At 36.7% G+C, this 23,755-nt stretch overlaps 1 protein-coding gene across 2 annotated transcripts; it reads right to left on the bottom strand.

Moving 5' to 3' along the window:
- Positions 1-10,364: 10,364 nt before the first annotated feature.
- On the bottom strand, positions 10,365-22,552 carry LOC129265585 (lactoylglutathione lyase-like). 2 transcript variants are annotated; one of them, XR_010294046.1, is made up of 6 exons: positions 22,455-22,552; positions 20,309-20,449; positions 17,987-18,057; positions 15,357-15,446; positions 13,670-14,337; positions 10,365-12,884 (listed from the first exon to the last, which is right to left on the bottom strand). XR_010294046.1 is itself a non-coding variant. In XM_054903565.2 (5 exons), exons 1-5 carry the CDS (start codon positions 22,526-22,528, stop codon positions 14,240-14,242), a joined length of 474 nt encoding a protein of 157 aa, XP_054759540.2. In that variant the 5' UTR covers positions 22,529-22,552; the 3' UTR covers positions 10,365-14,239. The 2 variants fall into 2 exon arrangements, 1 of the variants encoding a protein (XP_054759540.2); XM_054903565.2 differs by having other exon boundaries at positions 10,365-14,337.
- Between the last annotated feature and the right edge of the window lie 1,203 nt (positions 22,553-23,755).

Genomic DNA, 23,755 nt, shown 5'->3' with positions numbered 1-23,755 from the left:
ATAAGCAGCAAGGCGCGAAATTCAAAATCACTAGCCCAGCAGCAACCCATGCACGGCGCCGCACCCAACGACACGCTGGGCTAAAAGTTCCCGTAATTTGCTTTCAGACCGCCAAAATACCCACGACCTTGGAAAAATCCCCGCGAAAGTTCTCGTAATTTCGCCAAGTACCTACTATTTATCGGGTATTTTCTTTCGGGGATATTACGCGTAATTTGCTTTCACACCGACAAAATACCTGGTATTTTCTGATCGGGGTAAATTTCCCGATCATAGAATACCTGGAATTGGCAAACTTCGAGGCGGTCTGAAACCACCTAATGCGAGCATCAGGAATGATGAACGCATAGGCCCTAAACAAATAATGTTTCATAAAGTTATGAAAAAATAATTCTTACTGTAATAAGAATATACAATAATATCTTCTCAATCACTCACTACGTTTCTCTTTTTTCTCTCTCTTTTACGTTTTTTGTTTTGTTTGGGCAGGCAATGGGGGGAGGTAGTTACGCCACTGAAAAAAGGCATTTTGGTTGCCAGGATTTTTCTTTATTATTATTTGTTAGTGTTTTTATGGCAAAAGCGTTATGTAACAAGTTCCCGGCTCTGGCCCTTTTCAGTGTTTTACGTCAAGCTCACAGCGTGGACCTCCATGTTGTTGTGTGACGATGTGCGTATAGTCTCTACGATCGATCTGCAACCTCCAGCTCAAAGCGATTACGCAATCATTTATTGTAACCATTGTCATCAGTTTCTTTGAAGGGAGATTCTTTTCAGCATTTTGTGATTGAGGGCAATAAGGAGTGTTCGCAACGCGATGCAGAGCGAATTGAAGTGAATCTATTGAAAAAAATCCATTACGTGAATGAATGAATTAATTTATTAAAATACCATTGGCATTTGCAAATATTCTTGTTTGAAACAAAAATACGAAGTAGTACAAAACAAATATACGATTTGTGAAACATAAGCAAATAAACAAAAATAACAGTATTTCATTACACCTTAAGTCTGCTTTCAGTAAATATTTCACGGCATGAATAATAGAATAGAGGGATAAGCATGCAGGGTAGAAAGAATGAGAGATAAAAAGAGAATGTGTATAAGCGAAAGAGAGAGAGAACTATTAACATAACTCCCTGCTCTTTCTATCATTCTATGTGCACAGTACTGGTTGCAAAAGACACTAGTCGATTGAAAATATGCACTGGAAAATATAAATATATAACGGCAATTAACGCCCTCAAATTATACCACCTGGGATAATTACTGAGTCGAGAGACAACTAACATTTCAAGTTCAAATTCATCAAAATATTAGACCCGACTGAGATTGAGCAACAATTCAAAATGCAAACGAACTGCTGGGATGTCTATGTCAATAATAATTATTATAATAATTATTGAACCGCAACAGCAGTTTCGTTTTGGAGCTGATAAAAAATTGCAAATATGTCGTTTTCCAGAATCCATGCAGGACGAAACCGTTGGTTTGATTCACCAGTTTTCGACAAAGACTTGTTAGTTTCCCGGTGTAATGAATTCGGTAATTTTCCAATGCATTTTCTATTATGTTCTCGAAATCGTTCTGCGTTGCGGGGCGAATACACCCTATTAACTCTGTAAATTTCTCCTCACTATTGTATTCCCTCGAAAATCACGAATGAAAATTGTGATCAGTCGAGACGAGTGCTTTCCAAACTTTCGGGCTGTCACCATTGGCGGCGGAGCAGAGGATTATCTTTTGTGTTTGGGGGGACGGCTATTGTTGCGTCCCCCCAAAAACAAAAGATAATCCTCTGCTCCGCCGCCTATGGCTGTCATAAAAACCACAGGCCAATTTGGCGGGAAATGTAATCACTAAATGTCTATTGTAAGTTTGACAAAAGTGCGAGCTCATTATTCTTGCGTCGGATTGTATCGCCCATGTGTGAGGACAACTCCCTTCGTGTTTTAATAGTCACAGATCTGCATCACTGACTGGATAGTTTGCATTTAAGAAAGTTAACACGCTCTTCGCGATTGGTTGGTAAATTCGCGCATGCGGAATGGTATTCAGTTCCTTCCACGTGGTATAAAAACCAAGGCACAGTAAAAGCCGGTCCAACCAAAAGCTGAGTGAAAAGATAACGCTGTCCAGACTAGTGATACATGCTCCTGCAGATCTGATCTGTGTATCATTTCGCTTATAAATTTGCATGAAGAGATTCAAAAATAGAGCCGCGGAGAGGGTGAATTCATTATATCATCTTGTGCACTTCAGCGACTTCCATACCTAAAAACTTTGTCAAGTTTTGAAGGGAATCCGTTGTACATGATTGTATGACCGCCATGGCCCAGGGTAAATCTACCAAGGTTCCGAAAGGTGAAGATGGGAAAGATGCAGGATGTTGCAAATGTTGCGAATGTTGCCAGAAATGTTGCAACCCGTGCAAAAAATGTTGCTCGCCTTTTATATCGTGTTGCAAGTCTTGTTACAATTGCATCTCACCAATAATAACGGCAATAACTGATTTCATGAGGATTTATACGCAATGGTCAACCGTCATTGATATCGTTACTGACATTCTACTGATCGTTCGATATTTCAGAGATGACACAATTCCGAATTACTTTGCGTGGATACTGATAGCTGTTCTGTATCTATCGTTCCGATTCCAGGCAATGTGGATAGCGGCGTTATATTTTGACCGGACAACTTCAGAAGAAGGATTATTCGGTAAAATCACCGTTCTCCAGTCTCTTGTGTCGTACATTCCACTGATAGGATGCACTCTTGCAGCCCGCATCATGAATCAACCCACGTCTCCCTCAGATGGCGTCAATCCCATGGCAGTCTTGGCCATGGTCCTCATTGATTGTGTTTGTTCTATTTTTTTCTTCATCGGGCCCATATTGGTGTTCGTGTTGTCGTGTCACAGCTGGGTGCTTTGGATGAAGTATTTATTCTGTCGCGGTGATAACCCGAAAGAGATGGTGACTATTGAGCATCGTACCTCATTACATGAATACAGGAGAATGTCGATAACTGACATGGCCAAATTCATAAGCACATGGGAATCCCTTCTGGAAGGTGCCCCACAAACGATCATTACAACGTATGTCACATACACATATGTCAAGGATCTTAAAACCCTGGTGCAGTCAGATAATTTGATCATTTTGATTAAACTCATACATTCTGGTCTGAAACTGCTGAAAACTGTCGTGAAACTGCTGATCACTGTCATCAAAGTGTTGATAAAAGGAGGACACGTAACGGGTGTAGTTTATTCCCCGACGAATGACGAACTTAGCTTTATGTACAGGAAGCCTTTGAAAGAATCATCATCCCCTGATGAAGAGGAGAGCGCCCTCTAGTTTTACACATGAGTGAGAAACGTCTACTGGATCGAGGTGTATAAAATAAGCTTATTTCATGATTTCAAAGATGCACAGCAATGGAGGAGGTAACTAATCATAATTATTGCACTTCGGTATTTGACACGGCAGACTAGTCAATACAAATCCATTAACGTTTATAAATTTGGAAGTTGGAAACGACCTAGCGGAGACAATTTACATAGATTGAAGAGCGCCAACAGCTCCAACACCAACCAACCAACTAATGGAAGAGGCATTGGTAGATCCTGTCGCGCCGTGACTGAATAGTATTTTCTACTAATAGACGAGTCGCGCAACTCACGGACTGATAAAAAATATATAAATCGGCAAGAATATTATATGTACCCCCACCCCGCCCAAAAGTAAAAAAATATATATAATTATATCGAAACATGTTACTTCTGGGGCCTGTTGCATAAAACTTTTTTCCTGAGAAAACTCAGGTATTTTTTACCTGAGTTTTTGCCCTGTGTTAAAGTCAATGGCAGAAATCAGACTAAGCTTAGTTTTCAGTTTTTACCGGAGTTTTCTCAGGTAAAAAGTTTTATGCAACAGGCTGCTTAGGTCGACTCTCAATTAGCTCCATGTTACTTGAGTTACTTATCATTTAAGAAATGTATTTGGATTTCTGAATTATTTCATTGGGGAAAAATGAGATGTCAGTTTGGATTCAGTAAAAATCATTTTTAAATCTCGTGCTGTTCACACAACATTCTACTGGTTTGTACAGTAATCAAATAAAACATAGTGCTTGGTTTAGACAACGGTATATGGTAATTAAATCTGCACTAATTTTGAAACATATTCATGTTCTTGATAATGTTTTAACATATATTATTTTACTACCATTGTACATAGGTTTGATATGAGAATTAATTACTGCTTTTTTTCCAAATATAATGTTAACATTAGTCCCGAGATATTAAAGTATAAATTTACCATCTTACTGATTTTACCGTTGAATAAATCATAAAACGACTGTAATCTATAGTTCAGTACATATTCAATTAGTACTGATTTTTATTTCGAATTGAATATTATCTTAACTGTACATTTCATTTTGCTAAAATTCTCATTCTAATTTTGATAATTTCACATTTAGACGAGGGCAATATATTTGATGTTCCCCGAAAGAAGAGCCAATATTTTTAATATGATACAAATCAGACATGTAGAGTAAACATCATGAAAATGGAAATATTTCTTTCAAGGATATGGTTGTACTTTGTAATGTTTATATCAACGAAAGTATATGTAGAGGACAGCTAGCAGTATTGTGGGTTGCTGCCTCAACGTTCGTTGGTTTATATCAAGCTTTATATCCTACATAGAGTAAATCCTGTATAGTGATTAATTGGTTCAAGTAGCATCATGTGACCGAATATATTTCAACTATGATGTTGCGTGACGTCAGACCTCGATATATTTTTGGATATACCAATATTCTGACGTCATTATTTCACAAAACTGGATATCTCGGCGCACCGGCTTGCGCGCTCTCTCTCTCCCGGGCGCGCAAGTCCAGCGCGATGCGTCAGCGCAGACACTAATCTGCGTTCCGCTGGGCGCGGTGGCTCGGAGAAAAGTAGGTAATTCAACAGGACTTTGCATGCTCAGCGCATAGATTTTGGTTATAAATTATTAAAAGTAGGATATAAAGCAAATATATCAGGCGTTTCATTCGAAAGCATAGTGGGAATTATTAATCCTCGGTTGGACTGGCAAAACTACTATATTTCCCTCGGGGCTTCGCCCCTCGGGAAAAAATAGTAATTGCCAGACCAACCTCGGATAAATAATTCCACTATACTTTCTCAAAGCCCGATATATTTGTTTACTGTATTTCATCATGATGACGCACTTGTAATTATAAGGCCGCGTCCCTAGGGTAGTTAGCTGGGCAAACCCTTCATTCGAGTTAAGGGTCTGAATGTGCAGCCTACTCATGCCTTGTGTACTGAAGGCTCTCTCGCTAGTTTTGTATGTGCTAGTCTTTGCGTGGAGGCACAGTTGTTGATCAAAGTTCCAATCAGGGTCTGTGCCTGCAGACTATCCCTAGGGCTAGGGACGCATATCTAGCGCCCTGTTCCAGTGTTCGCGGATTAGATCATTATTACCGTGTTTACATTTAATCGGCAATTGGTTCTGAACCAAATGCCGATGCAGAATCGGCATTTGGATTGCGTTTACACGTTGTTACAGCTCGCGGTTCAGAACCGCGAGCCGATGCAAAAACCTGAAATGATACGCATACCTACAATATACGTCACAATAAAGACAACGCTGGATCAGTGCGCTTACAATAACGTCACAATGGTAAAGTAATTGAAATGCGCACAAATTGCCGGTGCAGAATCGGCTTTCTGTTTACACGTAGTAAAAAAGCCGATTCTGCATCGGCTCGCGGTTCAGAACCTACTACTTTGATGGTGCAAATTGCCGGTTCTGAACTGCGAGCCGATTCAAGTTGCTCGCGTTTACACGCTATGAAAAAGCCGATGCTGAATCGGCTCGCGGTTCTGAACCGCGAGCCGATTCAAATGCCGATTAAGTGTAAACACGGTATATGAAACGTATCTCTTTCTACGCATCCTCAAAAGCTTGGATGTGAGACTGGGGCCCGTTTCATAAAGGACTTGCAACTGTTGTATCTTTGCCATTATATGGCAACTACCATTGAAAACCTTGATTATGATTGGCTGCTAAGCCCTGTTGCCATGGTAGTTACCATTATGGCAAAGTTACAACAGTTAAAGTCCTTTATGAAACGGGCCCCAGGGAAAATATATTTTGGGTCGTTTCTGCATGCAAAGTCAATACGCGCACAGAGACCGAGCAAAATACAAACAATATATACCTATACCTCTTCCAGGTATTCAGAAAATCTAGGGTAATACGCACTAGCGTACCTACGGGGGGGCGGGGGGAGGGGGGGGCGGCAGGGGGGGGCACTCTGCCCCCCTGACGAGTCACAACCCATGCAAAAACGTATCTTTGCCCCCCTGACAGGCTTGAAAAACCTTTTTTGCCCCCCCCCCCTGACGAGCTTTAAGACCTTCAATGCCCCCTGACGAGCTTGAAGACCTTTTTTTTTTTTTTTTTTTTTTTTTTTTTTTTTTTTTTTTTTTTTGCTTGTCAAATTTTTTTGGCGGAGGGTTTTGCCCCCCCTGTGGAAAATCCTAGGTACGCCACTGGTAATACGGTTTGTAAATTACTAGCTCAGATGTCTGATATGGGTGGTAATGTCTCATAATGTACCATATTATAATTATGTCAAAGTAACTTAGTGACGTATGTGTTTATTTCGACATGTTTGATGTTTTATGGTGAAGTGCATTTAAAACTACAATTAGTGTTTCCCCCTGTAAAGGGGTAGTATAACAGCTTAGTAGATATAATTAAATTCAACGAACAAAATGCTGAAAATTCATCACAACGAATAAGGAAGTTACTGAAATTCAAAGTTTAGGAATATTTTGTGAAATTAGTTACATGCACGATGCCAGGTCTCACAATCATTTTTGTTATATTAAACCGTCGACTTTTCATCCAGCTCCAGCAATGATTATCTTACACAGTAAATCAACAATCAGACCTATTTTTCACATTATTTGGAGACAAAAAATCAGGTAAATGTTATTTCGTAAATGTGGAATGATGTAAAATAATACATTTTTAATGTTATAACTTTATACTAATCCGATTTTGATGAAATTTTCAGTGTTTTGTCTGATTTTACTCTTCAAATCGCTTCATTTTAACGTACGTTTGACATAATTTATATTTTATGGTAACATGTTGTTTTATACGTATAATCTTCGAATTGCGATATGCTAGTAGGTTTGTGCTTATAAGCACATTGTGATCTAACATGTCTAAGACTAATGCAACGTTTAGGTGATCCTCTTTTTCTTTGCTCGCTGTGTCATTGATGAGTCTACATCATCATTCAGCCTGAAATGCCCCTTAAGTCTGTATTATGGTTGTACGCTATACTTTTAAGCATATGACGGGCTCGTTTGGAATAAATCAAAGAAAAGCAAATTATTTTTTGTGGTAGTCTAATGACGGTTTTGAAACGTTTTCGATTCATTTTTGGCACTTTTAGATGGAATTTCGGTATGCTGTAAACTAAACACAATAGACTCATGTATAAACAACGGTAGTGTATAATTATATAACATTGACTGGCCTTGAGGGGAACATCAAATATATTGCCAGCAAAAGAATCATATTGACCAGAGTCTTAAGACGAGGGCAATATATTTGATGTTCCCCGAAAGAAGAACCAGTCAATATTTTTATCATCATCCAAATCAGATATCTAGAGCAAAAATCATGATAATGGTGATATTTGTTTTAAGAATAGCGTTCCATTGTCATGTTAATATCAGGGTCTATAGGCTCTGCACTTTACCATTATGCAAACGCCCAGATTGACGCGCGGATCATTATTAGATAGATTTAACGAACTGCAGATGTACAAATACAAAATATCGATGAAGATAACCAACTGGAGTTGTATGAATAACTATAATGAAAGCTGTAGTACTCCTTGGTTTACGGCCATGGGATGGGCCAGGAGTACCAGCAGTGGGTATGTATAGGGTATAGAGCAGAGCCCGGCCAGAGACCCAAAGAACGAGGAGAAAATATTTTATATCCTTATATAATTCCCATACAAGACTTCAAGGGAACAATAAGTTACCGTTTAAGATTCTGACATTTAATTTGATCAGAATCTTATCAATGTGAATGGTCTACTTCAAAGAGAGATTGAATTTTAGACAGATATAAAGAGGGATAATTAATCGTTTGTGAGGGGTGACTGAGAGAGAGAGAGGGGGGGGGGGTTCAGAGTCAATGTAAAGCAGGTAAAATCAAATTAAGGAGAGATATTACTTAATGTAGGATTACTGGACAATACCAAAGCTAATCAGTAGTACAATTACTACTCAGCAGCTTCTTAAAATCTCACTTAAAAAGAATGGGAATTTGGTCAAATGACCCTTCATTTCTTTCATTGAGATAAGCAGATTTCAAAGCAAGATATTATGCAATGTTATGTAAGCATGCCTTACATAGCAGGGTGAAGAAATTGAATAGACCAGGTGACTAGAATAGCACACCATTGAACGCTCTATGAAGGTATTTGTTGCATTTCTACTTTGAATGCATAATATACTTGGCAAACTGTAAAATACCAGTCGTTCGTGGACGCTGTTTTTTGTGGATGTGAATGAAAAACACAATTCAAAAGAATATATGAATAATCAAGACATCGAAGTTGGTGCTTATCTCATTAAATTTTAAACCACCATGTCACTTTAGTACAAATGACCTTCCTCTGATCATGCGCAGAGTGGAACTACGAACTGGCTTATTGCAAGAGATGTTGAGCAAAGTGCATGCCTGACATACTTTCTGCTGGCGGTTTTCAACCTTGTTCAAAGAGATTTTATTTGCTGTTACTCCATCTCATTTGAAACCTCCTAGATAAAACTGGGGCAGCATGAGTAAATGAATTATGTTCTGTTGATATTACTGGAACAATTAATACATTCTTATTGTGTGAATGCAGATGGTGTTTGGCTGACTAATTCATTGAAGTATGAAGGAGCTAATCCATAGAAACGTTGATATACTAGTAACAAAATCTTAAATTGGTTTCTAAACTGGACTGGTAAAGTGGTAATGTACATGCTGTAACATTACCACTTATATATTCAAGTCAGATTATTGTCGGTTGGTATTTAACAAGTGGAGCGCCTCTGGCAGTCTCACCTGCATCGCGCGATAGCAGCAGTGCTGACTTTGAAAACTTCTATAAAATAATTATTCACTAAAGACACCATTCATATAATGATACATTACTACATTCATTGACAATAAATGACATTTGACCTTGATCATGTGACCCAAGAATTGTCAGTGAAACTTGATTACCCCTATATCCACATTTTATAAACTATATCTATAAACTTAAAAGTTATGACAACAATCTAATAATTACCACCAAAATGGCCAAAGTTCAATGCCCTTAAATGACTTTTGACTTCGGTCATGTGTTCAGTGATTACTTGATTACTCTTATGATCTAGTTTTATGAACTAGATCCATACACTTTCAGAGTTATGATGGTTATTCAACATATACCCCCAGAATGGCCAAAGTCCATTGACCTTAGGTCATGTGACCTGAAACTCACACAGGATGTTCAGTGATACTTGATCCCTCTTATGTCCAAGTTGTATGAACTAGACCAATAAACGTTCAAAGTTATGATGGTAATTCAACAAATACCCCCAACTTGGTCAAAGTTCATTGACCATAAATGAACTTTGACCTTCATCATGTGACCTGAAATTCGCACAGGATGTTCAGTGATACTTGATACTAGTAACTCTTATATCCAAGTTCTGTGAAATAGGTCAATATGTCTTTTAAGTTATGACATTTCAAAAACTTAACCTTAGGTTAAAATGTTGATGTTAATTCCCCCAACATGGTCTAAGTTCATTGACCCTAAATGACTTTTGACCCTGGTCATGTGACCTGAAACTCGGGCAGGATGTTTAGAAATACTTGATTGACCTTATGGCCAAGTTTCATGAACTAGGTCTATATGCTTTTTAAGTTATGCTCTCATTTCAAAAACTTAAGCTTCGGTTAAGATTTGGTGTTGATGCTGCCGTTGTCGGAAAAGCGGCGCCTACAATAGTCTCACTCCGCTTTGCAGGTGAGACAAAAATAAACACACACAAAAATTGCTACATACTGTATACCTTTTCATGCATCCATGCATTCCTGTCTCTCTCCATCTTCTTTCTTCACTCTCTCCCTATCTCTATTTACAAGAATTTAATTATGAGTTCACCCCATATCATATCCATTTCTTGGTATAAATCAGTTATATTTTAATCCAATATTTTTCTTTTATTTCAAAATACTATTAATTGCAAATAGCCATGAAAAGAAACAAATGATTTTTTTATCATAGTAGATGATTTATTAGTACAAATACATGTATACATCAGATCATACTTACATAAAAAAGTGATAAAATATGTGGAAAAGATATTTACGGCATATACAACCAGAAAAGTTATTCTGGTTAACCTAAGTATGTAGATTTCATTTACTGAAGTATGTCTTTGAGGGTGTGTCATGGTCTAGTGGTTCTGACTTTCACCTTTCAAACAGAGGGTCATGGGTTCGAATCCTTGCCATGGCATGTTTTCCTTCAGCAAGAAATTTATCCACACAATGCCGCACTTGACCCAGGTGAGGTAAATGGGTACCCTGCAGTATTAATCCCTTGCATGCATTATCATTAAAACATATTAATTTCTTTTAATAGTTCATCCATATAATAGAAATTAATTATATGAAGATGAATATACCAATCTGTGTCCATTTAATACTGAAGGATTCAACAAAAAGAAAGAAAACCAAATTATGTGTACCGGTACTTATAAGGCATTGGAAGCAATTATACGTTAATCTGAAACATACAAAAATAAAGTGTCAAATTACCTGTTTTATTGTTTAGAAATTTGGACGAGATCATCATAGCTGTAACTATTTTTTTTATCAAAAAATTTTCATTAAATCAACGAAAAGTATGTAACAGATCATTTGATTTTAATATCTAATTCCAAAAATGATAAATCCCTCATTTTCAACTCGATTGCTTTGTGTCCCCTCATCCATGCACTTCACATTGAACATATGCTTGCAAATTTTGAAAAAATCCTGGATACAGCAATGCTAATATTCAATTCATGCCTTGTGGAGAATTGATTGCATAACTATAACTTTTTAGCTACAGTACATAATTTGTTTTGCTCAATTTTAGGTGTGGAGATCTCTTGATTGTTTGACAAGTAAATGCACAACTTGGATTGTGAGGAAACATATTTTTACACTCTTGTGTGTCATTGTAATCTTGATAAGAAAGTATGTAAAAAAAAGCAAGTGGAACAGCTCTGGCAGTCTCATCAGCATTACGCGATTAAATATATCAGCAGTGCTGACTTTGAAAGAAAATACACATACAATTTTTTTTTCAACAAGCATAATTTTAAATTCTTAATCAAAATATTCATAATTCATCGTTGAATGAGATCTGTAATTCCTATCTCAGGGAACTAAATTCGCTTGAAAATTTACACACAAGCTGTTTTAGCTATATTGTATCCATGCACTGTGCTATTACAAATGTGGGAACAACCTTGCATTTTCCTTGTTGTTTTGTAGTGATTTTCAAAAGGTAATACACAAACCAAAAGGTAGGGAACAAAAATCAGTCAATCAGCTGTTTATCCCTTGATTTTTGTTTATCACAAGAAATATCAAGCCTTTCATTTTAACCCTGGTGGGATATAAGAGCTGTTTAATTCCTGGATTAAATAGCTCAATGCATATCTACCATGATATACCACCTGTAAAATTAGATAAATATAATCAAAATTATATCTTTAATAAACAATAGTGTTTTATTTACCCAGGGTAGCCACTTCAGTTAAACAAGGCAAAAGCAATTTTGTGTCTCGCCCACTTATGAAAATGACCAGAAATATCGTGATTTGCGAGGGCACGCAAGAGAATTATATCGAAACTGCATTGTGAAATGACTGGGATGGAATAACACTTGTCATAAGAGCCTTACACGTAAACTTTAATGTTGACCTGAAAATGACCTTACCATGTGACCTCCGACTGCAGCATAACATGCAGGTCCCCCAAGTCCATCTACCATCCAAGTTTGGTTGAAAAGCGACTTACGGATGCGGAGTTAGGTGTCATAAGAGAGTCTTGCATGTAAACTATAACGTTGACCTGAAAATGACCTTTGACCTTACCATGTGACCTCTGACTGCAGCATAACGTGCAGGTCCCCCAAGTCCATCTACCATCCAAGTTTGGTTGAAAAGTGACTTATGGTTGGGTAGTTAGGTGTCATAAGACAGTCTTGCATGTAAACTTTAACGTTGACCTGAAAATGACCTTTGACCTTACCATGTGACCTCCGACTGCAGCATAACATGTAGGTCCCCCAAGTCCATCTACCATCCAAGTTTGGTTGAAAAGCGACTTACGGATGCGGAGTTAGGTGTCATAAGAGAGTCTTGCAAGTAAACTATAACGTTGACCTGAAAATTACCTTTGACCTTACCATGTGACCTCTGACTGCAGCATAACATGCAGGTCCCCCAAGTCCATCTACCATCCAAGTTTGGTTGAAAGGTGACTTTCGGTTGCGGAGTTAGGTGTCATAAGAGAGTCTTGCATGTAAACTTTAACGTTGACCTGAAAAAGTACCTTTGACCTTACCATGTGACCTCTGACTGCAGCATAACATGCAGGTTCCCCAAGTCCATCTACCATCCAAGTTTGGTTAAAATGCGACTTACGGTTGCGGAGTTAGGTATCATAAGAGAGTCTTGCATGTAAACTTTAACGTTGACCTGAAAATGACCTTTGACCTTACCATGTGACCTATGACTGCAGCATAACATGCAGGTCCCCCAAGTCCATCTACCATCCAAGTTTCGTTGAAAAGCGACTTACGGTTGCGGAGTTAGGTGTCATAAGAGAGTCTTGCATGTAAACTTTAACGTTGACCTGAAAATGACCTTTGACCTTACCATGTGACCTCCGACTGCAGCATAACATGTAGGTCCCCCAAGTCCATCTACCATCCAAGTTTGGTTGAAAAGCGACTTACGGATGCGGAGTTAGGTGTCATAAGAGAGTCTTGCATGTAAACTATAACGTTGACCTGAAAATGACCTTTGACCTTACCATGTGACCTCTGACTGCAGCATAACATGCAGGTCCCCCAAGTCCATCTACCATCCAAGTTTGGTTGAAAAGTGACTTATGGTTGGGTAGTTAGGTGTCATAAGAGAGTCTTGCATGTAAACTTTAACGTTGACCTGAAAATGACCTTTGACCTTACCATGTGACCTCCGACTGCAGCATAACATGTAGGTCCCCCAAGTCCATCTACCATCCAAGTTTGGTTAAAATGCGACTTACGGTTGCAGAGTTAGGTGTCATAAGAGAGTCTTGCATGTAAACTTTAACGTTGACCTGAAAATGACCTTTGACATTATCATGTGACCTCCGACTGCAGCATAACATGCAGGTCCCCCAAGTCCATCTACCATCCAAGTTTGGTTGAAAGGTGACTTTCAGTTGCGGAGTTAGGTGACATAAGAGAGTCTTGCATGTAAACTTTAACGTTGACCTGAAAATGACTTTTGACCTTACCATGTGACCTCTGACTGCAGCATAACATGCAGGTCCCCCAAGTCCATCTACCATCCAAGTTTGGTTAAAATGCGACTTACGGTTGCGGAGTTAGGTATCATAAGAGAGTCTTGCATGTAAACTTTAACGTTGACCTGAAAATGACCTTTGACCTTACCATGTGACCTATGACTGCAGCATAACATGCAGGTCCCCCAAGTCCATCTACCATCCAAGTTTGGTTAAAATGCGACTTACGGTTGCAGAGTTAGGTGTCATAAGAGAGTCTTGCATGTAAACTTTAACGTTGACCTGAAAATGACCTTTGACCTTACCATGTGACCTCCGACTGCAGCATAACATGCAGGTCCCCCAAGTCCATCTACCATCCAAGTTTGGTTGAAAATCGACTTACGGTTGTGGAGTTATGTGACATTAAGTTTGTGACGGACGGACGACGAACGACGGACGGACGACGGACGGACGACATTTGGATCCCTAAGTCTCGCCTTCACCTCCGGTGGGCGAGACAAAAACTGCTCTACCAGTGGGCCCTTTATGATTGAGTGAAGGGTATTTCAGCGATCATTTGACAAATATTAGAAAATGGAGAGAGCTGTGTCTATCTTGTTAGCACTAAGTATCTCAATCCAGTATCCGTCAGGATCTTGAATAAAAGCTAGTCCTTTCATTGAACCTGTGAAAGATAACAGAGAAGAGGAAAGGGGAGAGAAAGAAGAAAGAGGGAAAAATATATATTTGTCTTGAGTAACAATCAAAATTGATTTACATGTAACCTATCTATTCTGGTGAAATGTCCATACCAACAAACAAATAGTCTACAATAAACAAATTCTGAATGTTTTCTTCCTCACTGTATTCCTCTTGTGAGCTTTTTCCATTTTACCCAATAAATAATCAAACTAATTAATAGGGTAAAGTCAACGTTTCATGGAGCATCTTATACACCCACTCCTTTCTGTTTGGTCTCATCCAACATATTTCTCATTAATCCTGGTCTATCTATTGTCTGTTGCCCATTTATTTTCATCTAATTGCCACTTAGACCATTTACTACCTTGTCTAATTTCAAGTTAGGCTATACCCATTCTGTCTCATATCCACTTAGTATATGACAATATGAACTGAATGTAGAGTTTTGCTGTAACACCATGTAGGTTAGTCCTGAAGAAGACTGTTGGTTTATCTTTCTGTCAAAGAGCAAACATCGAAAAATAACAGTTCTTTTCAGAGCTACTATCAAAAAGATTAACCAACAGTCCTTTTCAGGACTAACGTACATGATGTTACCACAAAACTCTCCATGCAGTCTTACCACCATGCAAACCTTCAAAGCTCTAATAACATGAACTGTTTATAAACCAAATTGTCAATGAAAGATCGCAAAATAATCAGTAGAAGTGACCATCATTCTGTGCATTAGTCAAAATGATATTTACACTGTAGACCACATGAGTATCAAACCAAGTGACAGTTGGACCAAAGGGCAAAATGATAAAAGACTATTAGGTTTAGCCAATATGGTGTGAGACAAATTGGACCATCTGCTTGTAGACCAAGATACTAAATGGGTTCTTTTTGAATAATTTCCTTTTAAAAATCACTCTCAACTTGTCAGATCAAGGATTTTTGTAGCTTATAACAAATGACAAACTGTGGAATACTTTATACTACCGATTTCAAAACCACACTCACCACCATCAGGCTTCTTGATAAACTTCACACCTAGCTTCTCAAATCTTTCACAGGCAGCATATACATCAGGTACAGACAATCCAATATGACCTGTCATAAAGCAACATGAAATGAATTTATGTCTTTACTCTCAGAAACTATGGGCTACAGACAGTATAAATTTTCGCCAGTCATACTTTCCCTTATTTCATCTTAGAGCCCTCAACAAAAGATTTCCTTCGTGTCAACAACATACTTGAGCATTGAATCTTAATGAATAGAGGTTGAACATCTGCAACATCAAATTTAAGTCTCATAAAAAGCACATCAATTTCTAAATAAGAATGTGTTTGAGTAATCCCTTCAGATTACTGTTATCAATAAGCAACTGCTTGAAGTTATTACTTAAAGGTATGAAACTGGCAGCCCAATGAAATGGTTTAGATAGTAGACAAAGAGCCAGTCTAGTTATTGACTATTTACTCTATGTAAGATAGAAATATTCTTTGCAAGAGAGCAAATGAAACATGTTAGGGGAACTCTCCAGCTTTGTTCATACTTGCATGTTTCGACTACATGACAAAATGTAGGACTATTCAATGAGTGAAATGCTTATAGACTGGAAAAAATTTCAAAACGTTATTGTGCAACGGACATGTTTCTTGCAATTGTATTTATTGTATTTAGGTTTCGCGAGAAGCAAACAACTACACATGCCATTTTGCACTTTGTTGATAAGGTTGCCACTGCCTTGGATAATTACTTGAGCACAATTGGTATATTCTTGGATTTTTCCAAGACTTTTGATACAGTTGAACATAAAATTTTGCTACATAAGTTATCCCATTATGGAGTGAGAGGTGTTGCCCTTGAGTGGTTTAGGAGTTATCTCACTGACAGGAGACAATTTGTATCTTTGAATAAAATTAATTCCAGCTTGCAAAGTGTTACATGTGGTGTCCCTCAGGGGTCTCTTCTACGACCTCTCTTATTCATACTGTATATAAATGATTTTCAAAATTCATCAAACAAATTATCCTTTATTTTCTTTGCTGATGATTCTAGTGTATTTTTTTCACATAGGAATCCTCTAACCCTGATAGAAACAGTGAATTGTGAATTGAAGAATGTTATCTTGTGGGTTCAAGCCAATAAATTATCACTTAATTTTCAAAAGACAAATTATATGCTTTTTAGCAATTCCTTAAAAATGCTGCCTGGCAATGTAATGTTTAATAATGTCTGTCTTGAAAGAGTAACCTCAACTAAATTTCTTGGGTTATTTATTGATGAGAAATTGAACTGGAAACTTTATGTAAATCATCTCTGCAAACTGTTGTAAAAAAATACTGGTGTTATATACAAGTTGAGATCAGTTTTCCCCTAAAGAAATCTTATTTATATTATATTCATTAATTGTTCCTTACTTAAACTACCGTGTGCTTGCCTGGGGCAACTCACTTAAAACGCAATTGCAAAAATTATTAATTGTTCAGAAGAGAGCTATTAGAAGTATATGTAATGTCAGTTATCGTGCCCATACAAATGTTTTATTTCATGACAATTTCTTATTGAAAGTGGAAGATATTTACTTTATGCAGCTAGGATCTCTTATGTATGATTTTGATACAGGAAGTCTCCCTTCAGCCCTGGCACTGATATTTAAGAAAAAAAGTCAAGTACACAATTACAATACTAGACAATCTTCCACTCTCCATATATCTCGTGCAAGAACAATGTTCACTTTGGGCACTCTAGTTTGCACTGGACCCAGGTTTTGGAATGCACTTGACCCTGACATTACACATGCTGTCAGTTCTACAGTGTTTAAACGAAAATTGAAATCTTATTTACTGAGTAACTATGGAAGTGAATCGTAAAGCCTATTTTTTGTGTGTTATTTATCATTTAATGCTAAATTATCAATACGTTTCATCCCCCTCCCTTTCCCGGGCCTGGCTGGTCTCTGTCCTCATGTCCCCTTTTTTGTCCCTTTTGTACATAAGTGTGTCCCTCTTCTCTCCCTGCCTCTCTCTTTAGTTATCATATTATATCATATTGCCATTTCTGTGTTGTTTATCCAATGTTCTTTGAATTCATAATGAGGAACCTTAATTTACAAGCATTGCTTCACTTAGGTCTCCTCGTCTTCCTTTAAAATTAATTCTTTTCTGTCTGTATAATGCTGTATAATGTATTTAAAAACAATGTTTTCTGTATACCTGTATGTTTTATCATGTACTCTGCTCATTGTTTCATACACACTTGTATGTTTGTCATGTATTCAAACTCAAAGTTGGAAGACAAATAAAATGAACTTATGAACTTTATTATATATACAGTCATAATAATACATTTTCTCTTATTAGCAATACAGGCTTTGGAAAACAACATTATGCAATTGTGTCTGTGGATTAATTTCTACTCATTCACATTGAGCAATAATTTTTCATATTCTCAAATCTTAAAAAGAAAATCTACCATTTTTTCAATGCAAATTAACGTGGCATATTAAGATCCTGTGGTTGCTACCTACAAACCTGTGTTTTCCAAGCTTTCTTTAATAAATGAGTTTCAGTTTAGTTCAGTTTATAAACACCATAATAATAATTTTCATTCTATATCACTTAAAAATGAAACAGAATACTCACCAAATCCTCTAGGTTCCTTGTTACCATTATGGTACCCTTCAAAACTATCATCAGAATCTGTTCCATAGTTACTGAAACAAGTAAAAAAAAACTTCAAACATATAAGATAAGTAGATACACCAAAATAACACATCGTAAATGATCAGTCATTTTAAGTTTTATCAAATTACAAACAAACTAGATCAAATCTCAACTGCACGTAGTCACAACGAAACCTTGCTACCTGCCACTTTTGGGACATCTAAACTAATAATTTTAATTTGCAAGCTACTGTTATGTCAGATTTAGACTGTGTGCTAGGCTCTGGGTAGTTGAAGTTACACCGGAAGTAAGCATTTAAAATGAATAAAATAATTGCAGAATATGAGCTGAGTTGGTTGTATTATATTTGAAGTGCAATGCACCAAATACTCAATTTCTTTGCATTAAAATAAGTTTTTTCATTTGTTCATTTTCAAACAAAAGTGGACATGGGGGTGAAAATTAAAACTTGCTAGATATCATTAGGCTTTAAAGTTTTTTTAAACTAGACATCTTCAAGTATATTTTTTTCCATTTCAGTTACATAAAATTATTCATTATGTCTTATTGTCTTGAGATACAGTGAATTTAGTTCAAGGGAAATTTAATGTTACAAAATGTTGATTTTTACATTAAAATTCACATATTGCCTATTACTATATAAAATTTGTATTAGAAGTGCATTTGTTTGCAAAAAACAAGCTGTGTATTGTATCTTAACTCCTATATAGCAAAAACAAATTATCTGAAGTGTTTCTCTGAAAAAATAGGGCTTCAAAGTTTTCAAAACTGGTTGTCGTGTCACTCACGTTTTAAATACAAAAAGTTTACTAGAGCTGTGTATTTTGAAAATTAATTTATCCCAGTACAGGAGCAAATACAGTTTTCCCGTACCTTATTGTATATAAAGTAACTTGGTCCAATGTGTTAAGGTAGAGCTAAAATTAACTGTTAAAGTTGTGTCATGTCACTCACAATGTCGTGTCACTCACGAAATGTTGTGTCACTCACGGTATCATATTGTGTATGAAAAAGGACATCCAATAATTTTTGAAGCATTTTACTTGATAAATTCAGGAATACAGTCAAAATGTTATTCCTGACATCGTTTAGGCCTATTTTAGGCTAATAATTTTCTCCATTTTCCTAACTTCACTCCTTTTAATGGAAATATTGAATTTGACATTGAGTTCATCTATTTTCCCTCCTCCCCATGGTCGCCACGGTTTCAAAAATCCTGACAACTTTCCATTGGTGTGAAGACTCAGATCCTAATTCATATTTTGGTGAATGTACTGAGATGAAGAATATAACAACATTTAATATCAATCAACACAAAATTATTAATGTATCAAGAGAAAAACCACTATACTAAGTAATGGACATATTTACAGTGCATAAAGAGTTGGTGATGGTTCAAGTCATACAGGTATGACTTGAACATTCTCTGTCTCCATTTACAGAAATGAGCAGAAAATTCACTTTTTTTTTTAAAAGTCAGGGATCTTATTCTAAGATTTGCAGAAATTTTAGAGGTAGAGTAGTGTATGAGATAGATCTCTGTGAACACCAAACATTTTTTCAAAATCAGAAACGAAAATATTTTCCTTTTTGTTCTGATTGATTAAAATCAACCTTTTTTGCCACAAAGCTTGTATTCGAGACATAAAATAAAAAAATTTGCAAGAACATTTCAGGGGCCTGTTGCATAAAACTTTTTACCTGAGAAAACTCTGGTAAAAACTGAAAACTAAGGTTAGTCTGATTTCTGCCATTGACTTTAACACAGGGAAAAAACTCCGGTAAAAACAACCTGAGTTTTCTCAGGTAAAAAGTTTTATGCAACGGGCCCCTGGTGAGAATGTACTGAGATTTGATAGAACATTTTGGATATTGCTTGAAGCGGCGACATGCCAAGTTCAAAATCATTCTTTGTACGGCCACCATTCATACCACTCGTGATAAACTACATGTAGGGTCTGAACAGCAAACTACCGTGCGGTAGAATTCAAATCAAACTGCTAGTGACCCATGCCAGTCCTACATTGTATATAATATAGAAGTCATGATTGATTCATAACCTTTAAGTTTGAAGATATAAGCCCTTAACCCTCTCCGATTGACGTGTCACTCACGTTTGAAAATGACCATTTGCATATAATCAGAATGTCTTATTTACTGCAGGGATTAACATTCAAATTTAGATAGCCAACATCAATGAAATAACTTTCCCACTGTCAAATGAATCATCTATTCAAAGGGATTTACATCACCAATACAGATGACAATGCAAGTTCTTACTAAGTAAGTTCTATGGTTCCTGGTTGCATGAATGTCCATTTAATCCTTTCTTTCTCATCTTTAGGGATATCAGCTTCATCAGCAAAACCCATAAAAAATAGGGTAAACGACATTGAAGGGAAGTCAAGCCTTTTCAACAACCTGAGAAAATAAACAAAGAAACATTAAAAGAAGCAACTGATTTCATGAAAAGTGTTTCAAAAGATTGAACTATTTGCCTGCTTTGTTCGACTAGAGTCACATAAAGCAGACTGCCAAGCAGAGTTTCCACAGATCCAAAATAAATTTCCTAAAAACTGAATCCCAAATTTCCCAAAATTTATAGACATTTTCTGGAATTTTCAAGTATGATTTTTAAAAAATCGGGCAATAATGCAGCGATCTAAATTTAGTCCATGTGTCCCAAATCAAGGAATTTAGCACATTTTTGTTCACGCCCTCTTTTAAAATAGGGACAAAATTATAATATTCGTGCACAAGCAGAAAATTTTGAGCTACAAATCGAGGTGAATAATTCTTTAAATATAACATGAATATTAAAAGTTGCTACATTTAATTGTAATTTTTTTCGGATTTCCTGGAATTTTTTTAATTTCCTGAATCTTTCCTGGAAAAAGTCAAAATTTCCTGAATTTTGGGAAGAGTGGAAACACTGCTGCCAAGTTCAAATCAAGTCACATTCTATTCACAATACACACAGAGTGCTATTAAGTCTATTGTTCATACACACATACACAATAGTGATGGTACATCACATTGTACTGTGTACACACAAAGCTTTTCTTTACAAAACAATCAAAGGCTATTATGAGCTGAATTAGCATTGTCCTTGCAAACCCCTCTTAAGGTTGCACCTTGAAATTAACAAAAAAAAAATTGATTTTGATCATTCAAAATTAAGATGAATAGAGAAACTAGGAATTTGACGTGTCCAAATAAGGACACAGATGTTTAACGCAATCAGAAATTCATTCAATATGATTGAACTTAATATTGTGCAGAAACCAATATGCATATATATATATAATGAACAAATTTAGACCTTTGAACCAACTCGCATATAAAATGAGCAGTGACCTTTGACCTCTGACCTGCGGACTCCGAAATTCGAACTTAGCCTGTATTTTGGTGTCATTTACCTACACACACAGATTTTTTAAAATCTGTTGATTATTTCATAAGTTATCATGCGGAAACCGACTCGCATATTTAATGTGCTGTGACCTTTGACCTCTGACCTGCGGACTCCGAAATTAAACTACGCCTGTATTTTGGTGTCATCTACCTACACACAAAAATTTCTTAAAATCCATTAAATAGTTTTTGAGTTATTGCACGTAAACACATTCGCATATTTAATGAGCTGTTACCTTTGACCTGACCTGCGGACTCCGAATTTGAACTTAGCCTGTATTTTGGTGTCATCTACCTACACTCCAAGAATTTTTAAAATCCATCAAATATTTTTTTGAGTTATTGCGCAAAAACCAATTTGCATATTTAATGAGCTGTGACCTTTCACCTTTGACCTGCGGACTCCAAATTCGACCTAAGCCTGTATTTTGATGTCATCTACCAACACATCAAAAAGTTTTAAAATCCATAATATATTTTTTGAGTTATTGTACGGAAACCAAGTCGCATATTTAATGAGCTGTGACCTTTGACCTACCGACTTCAAATTCAAACTTAGCTTGTATTTTGGTGTCATCTACCTACACACCAAAACGTTTTAAAATCCATTAAATATTTTTGGAGTTATTGTGCAGAAACCAACTCGCATATTTAATGAGCTGTGACCTTTGACCTGCGGACTCTGAATTCGAACTTAGCCTGTATTTTGGTGTCATCTACCTACACACCAAAAAGTTTTAAAATCCATTAAATATTTTTTCAGTTATTGTGCGGAAACCAAGTGGGGGGGACGGACGGACGGACTGACTGACAGGGACAACGCTTAATGCCCCCTCCAGACTTTGTCTGCGGGGCATAAAAAGGAAAGGTCATTGAAAACACACATCTGAACAAACAAAAAATCTTTATGAGATGCCCATAGGACAGGAGTATATATTTATTCATTGCTATATAAGCCATTATTTAATTCAAAACTAATTATTCAATGATAAATATTCAAGTGAATGTGTACCTCATTCCAAGAACTTCTGTATAGAATTTAAGTGACCTGCGAGGATTTCGAATTCTGTACATGGTCTGCTGCATTATAAAACCCTGAAGAGAAAGGAAATGGGAAGAATTATTCAGCTGAACTACTTTGATTTTACCAAATAAGTTAAGGACAATACAAAAACAAAGTTCAGGATAAGCTTTGCCCATGCTCTATGGGAATATTTCATTCATACACAAGTGAGGACCTTTTTCTTGTTCTTGTTAAATTTTCCTCAGGAAAATGTGTGCCCCCTCTTTCGGAAAATCCCGAATCAACCCCTATGCTAGGCCTAACATTATAGACAGCTAGAATCCATCTGTTTGGAGTTTTTAAACATTTTAGAATTTACTTTTTGTCTCGCCCACTAGAGGTGAAGACGAGACTAAGGGATCAAAATGTCGTACGTCCGTCACAAATATTACAACAGACAACTTTGCAACAAGTCACTTTTCACCCAAACTTGGATTGTCCATGTACTTAAGGTACTGCATGTTATGCTGCAGTCAGAGGTCACATGGTAAGGTCAAAGGTCATTTTGAGGTCAACGTTAAAGTTTACGTGCAAGACTCTCTTATGACACATAACTCTGCAACCGTAAGTCACTTTTCACCCAATTTGGATAGCAGATTTACCTGCATGTTATTGTGCAGTCAGAGGTCACATGCTAAGGTCAAAGTTCATCTTGAGGTCAACGTTAAAGTTTTCATGCAAGACTCTTATCTTTTATGCTGTTTGGTATATGACATAGGTAACCGAAAAAACAAAAATTGTCAATTTCATCCTTATTTATGCCCAATTTACTGTATATAAGAATTATGTCAAAGTATGCAATGATAAAAAGAAACATGTGTTACATGGAAACTATCTATTGTTCAAAGGATTTGAAAGCAGAAATAAGATTTTACATAAGTCTGAAGTATAATAAGAAAAGGTTTAAGAATTGCAGAAGATGTATTACTACTTCGAGTGAATACACTACAAGTCACATTTCTTTGGTTCCCTGTTGGCTGGCCTGTCGGAGAAACAATGGATTTAGTCTACTGAATCTATTTTTCTCTGGTTTTCGGCAAGTGGTAGCGGGCTGAGGAATTGAGACTGGTAGTGTAAGTAGCATATTTTATTGTATTTGCTGTATTTTTAGGTAAAATATTGTTGTGTGATGCAATATGAATTTGTTGATGTAAAAATTGTATATTTTGATATTATTATGGTCAATAAAGTACCTCAATTGAGGATAAATAGAAAAAAATCCTTCTAGGCAACAAAGGAGCCAATTTATT

This window comes from Lytechinus pictus, chromosome 7 (genome assembly GCF_037042905.1).
Source record: "Lytechinus pictus isolate F3 Inbred chromosome 7, Lp3.0, whole genome shotgun sequence".
Taxonomy (NCBI): domain Eukaryota; kingdom Metazoa; phylum Echinodermata; class Echinoidea; order Temnopleuroida; family Toxopneustidae; genus Lytechinus; species Lytechinus pictus.
Note: the sequence above shows the minus strand (reverse complement) of the source record. Positions and strands in the feature narration are given on the sequence as shown.